The 3,727-nt window shown below is 39.5% G+C and overlaps 1 protein-coding gene across 1 annotated transcript; it reads right to left on the bottom strand.

Moving 5' to 3' along the window:
• Positions 1 to 1,396: 1,396 nt before the first annotated feature.
• LOC104235839 (uncharacterized) lies at positions 1,397 to 1,846 on the bottom strand. The gene has a single exon (XM_009789665.1). It carries the CDS (start codon positions 1,844 to 1,846, stop codon positions 1,397 to 1,399), a length of 450 nt encoding a protein of 149 aa, XP_009787967.1.
• Positions 1,847 to 3,727: the final 1,881 nt, after the last annotated feature.

The raw sequence follows: 3,727 nt of genomic DNA, 5'->3' as shown, positions 1-3,727 counted from the left end.
TTTGAAAGCATATCCTCAGTCATGTTTTACTTGTTTATTATTTAAAATTGGCTTTATTACTCTACTTTTAAAATGTGAGAACTCTTTGGACGGAGTTCCCTGATTTCCACTTTTATGCTCGAGTGACTGTTAGGTTAATGACTGAGAGAGGTTGAGGACCTAATGGTGAGAATTATAAATATTACGGATCGAGCTGCACACCGCAGCTATACTTATATGGATCGGGCTGTACGCCGCAACAATATATATATATTGGATCGGGCTACGCGCAATAGCGATATGACGTTTGGGTTGTAGGAGCCCCTCCGGAGTCTGTACACCCCCAGTGAGCATAGTCGATATAAACTATGGATCGGTCTGTATACCGCAACGGTTATTATGATTATTACTATTATGAGATACTGTTGAGCTTGAGTGCTGAGTGTGAGTACTAAGTGATGAGAACTGAGTCACGAGTGGTTGAGAGGCTTGCCCGAGAGGCTATATTTATGAGTGATACCTTGCCCGAGGGGCCCATTTAAGATATTTTTGCTGATTTCACTCATCTTTTAAAATGAGCCTCTGTTGACAAACTGCTAAGTAAATGATTTGAAAGTATTTCAATTGAAACGGAAGTTTTATGAAGAAACTGGTTTAAAACTGTTGAGTTTGACTTGATATTCTGTCGTTACTCTTCTATATGGTTTTTAATTGCTCGTCACTGATTTCAGACCTTATTTACTTTAGTTACTTACTGAGTTGGCGTACTCACGTTACTCTCTGCACTTTGTGTGCAGATCCAGGTACTCGAGCGGCAGAGTGAGGTTCCTCTGCATTGTCAGAATTTGTCGGAGACTGCATGGTAATTGCATGGCATCCGCAGCCCTGCTTTCTTCCTTCCTATCCTTTTTTCGCATTTTAGACTTGTTATATATTAGATAGTTAGATTTTTATATTTAGAAGCTCTAGACTCATGACACCAGATGTTTGGGCTGTGTTGTTAATGTTTTACTAATTTTCGCACATTTTAACTTTTTTATACATTTCTTATGAGAATTTGATATTTAAATCAGTGTTAGAAAATGGTTTTATAAAAAAAATTTATTATGGTTGATGGTTTGGGTTGGCTTGCCTAGTATTGTGATAGGTGACATCACGACCGGGCATTTGAGGTCATGACACCTCTATTCTTGCGAACCATCTTCGGGAACCTTTTTGTCAAGTAAGCCATGTCCCCGTCTTGACCACTTGAGTCATTGTTGTCCGTCATGAGGACCAGGTTCTTCTCCCTCTTGGGCTCTCTTCTTTCGTTGTCCTTCTCTTTCTTTATTGTATAGGTTTTCAAGTTTCCAACAAGTTCATCCATGGTCAGTATCTGCAAGTCCTTAGCCTTTGTAATGGCGTTAACTTTGCTATCCTAAGAACTGGGCAGTACACTAAGGATTTTTCTGACAAGTTTGTTTCTTGGAATACTTTCACCAAGAGAGTGAAGCTCATTGATGATGGAGGTGAATCGAGTATGCATATCTTGGATGGATTCATCACCTTTCATTCTGAAGAGCTCATATGCTGTTGTGAGCATATCAATCTTGGATTGCTTCACCTGAGTTGTTTCCTCGTGAGCTGTCTGAAGAGCCTCCCAGATCTCTTTTGTTGATTGACAAGATGATATCCTGTTATATTCATCAAGGCCAATACCACACACTAGAAATTTCTTTGCTCGAAAATTCTTTTCTATGGCCTTTATATCAGCCTCATTGAATTCTTTTCTCGTTTTGGGAATGGCTACAGCTGGATCACCAAGGTTCTTTGTAGGGACAAAGGGTCCATCACATATTACATCCCGTAACTCAGAGTCTTCAGCCATGATGAAGTCATGCATCCTAGTTTTCCACCACCCATAGTATTGACCATTGAACCTAGGAGGTCTATACGTGGACTAGCTTTCTTTGAAGTTTGGAGGAGCAGCCATGAGGATCCTTTCTAGGTGTTAACCTGATAGAAAGGACCCGCTCTGATACCAATTAATAAAATATATGGGTCCACCAAATTCAATAGGGAACCAGGTTCTCTATTGGGTTCGACAGTTACACACACACAGAACAGAAGTTAAATGACAGGAGGAATTTTACGTGGAAAATTCTCAGCTCAACAGGATTAAAAACCACGACCTACCCTTTTAGGATTTCAACTTCACTACTGAGCAACTTTTAGATTACAACCTATGCAACCTATGAATTAAACTCTTAATCCCTCACTAACTTGTAATACACCTATTACAAGCCACTTTGCAATAACTCTATTGCAAAGACTTTAAAACTTGACTAACTCTAGCCAAGACTTAAACACGCAGGTTTAAGGTTTACAAAGATGTTCCTATAAAGTGTTTCTAAATAAGCTGGATAGGAATTACAATTTGAAGAACTATTACAAAGTTACAACTCAACTAAGGACACACAATAACTCAATGTGGGAACTGGTCCGTAGTTGATTTGTTCTTTGTTTTGAGGCACTTGAAGCTTGCTAGCTGAATAATCATATGAGTGAACTTGTGTGAGATCTCCAAGTATCCAAGTGTCTTTGTTTTACCTCCTTTCAATGCATATATACATGTGTGACATCACTTACAATGACGCAAGCAATGTAGGTAAAAAGTCTTTCCTGGAAAGTTGACTTCAACACTGTTCTGCATAGTAGCATATGCAGGCAGCAACTTTCTAACTAGAAAGTTGACTTCGTGCAGTCTCCTCATGAACTGGTAGGGACCAAGTCCCTCAGCTGTTACTTCTAATCTGAGGAGTTGAATCATATTCCACGCTGAATCCCAACCTGGATTCTTCTGAACTTGAGGTCTTGTAAATGTGTAACAGGTTCCTTATCTGATTCTGGATACTAAATTTATCAGATCATCAAAACATAAAGTAAAGTACTTATAACCAAAGTACATGTAACCTATCAGGAATTGAATTTCGGGAAATTCATAGTTGATTTGGAAGGAAAATTCTCAATTCGGAAGCTTTAAGTTGGAAGAGTTTACCAAGGTTTGACATTTAAGTAAACGATCTCGGAATCGGGATTCCAAGGTTCCAATAGGTTTGTGTGATGATTTTAGACTTGGGCGTATGTTCGGGTTGAGTATCGGGTGGTTCAGAAATATTTCGGCGCTTACTGTAGAAAGTTGGTATTTTGAAGGTTTTAAAATTTTCTAAGTTTGACTTGAAGTGGACTTTAATGTTATTGATTTCTGTTTGAAATTCCGAACCTTGGAATATGTTCGTATTATGATTTGTGACTTATATGTAAAATTTAACACCATTCCGGAATATTTAAGTATGATTCGGACACATTCGTCGAAGTTTGAAGGTTTGAAAGTTAAAGAAGGATTTTGATCGTCGATTTGTATTTTGGATGCTTTTTAATGCGATTTGGGGCCTCAAGCAAGTTCATATCATGTTTAGAGAATAGTTGGTGCAATTGGACGGGGTCCCGGGAGCCTCGGGTGTGACTCGGGTGGTTTCGGACCAAGTTTAAGTGTTTTGATGCTACTGGTCGCTGGGGCTGGTGTCATGCACGCGATCATGAAGAAAATTTTTTTGGCTACTGAAAAATGTGCATCGCGAATGTGACAAAGAGGTCGAGAATGCGTAGATGAGCATGAGGTTCCCTATGCGAACGCGACATGGTATCGCGAACGCGTAGAAGGAAGGAGAGTCTGGAGGCGCTAAGCCTTCGCGAACGTGGCACAAAG

Source organism: Nicotiana sylvestris, chromosome 1, assembly GCF_000393655.2.
Source record: "Nicotiana sylvestris chromosome 1, ASM39365v2, whole genome shotgun sequence".
In the NCBI taxonomy this organism is placed as follows: domain Eukaryota; kingdom Viridiplantae; phylum Streptophyta; class Magnoliopsida; order Solanales; family Solanaceae; genus Nicotiana; species Nicotiana sylvestris.
This window is presented reverse-complemented; position numbering and strand designations above follow the sequence as displayed.

Coding starts and splice junctions, on each gene's coding strand:
- LOC104235839 (XM_009789665.1), bottom strand. CDS start 1,846: ATGGCTGAAGACTCTGAGTTACGGGATGTAATATGTGATGGACCCTTT.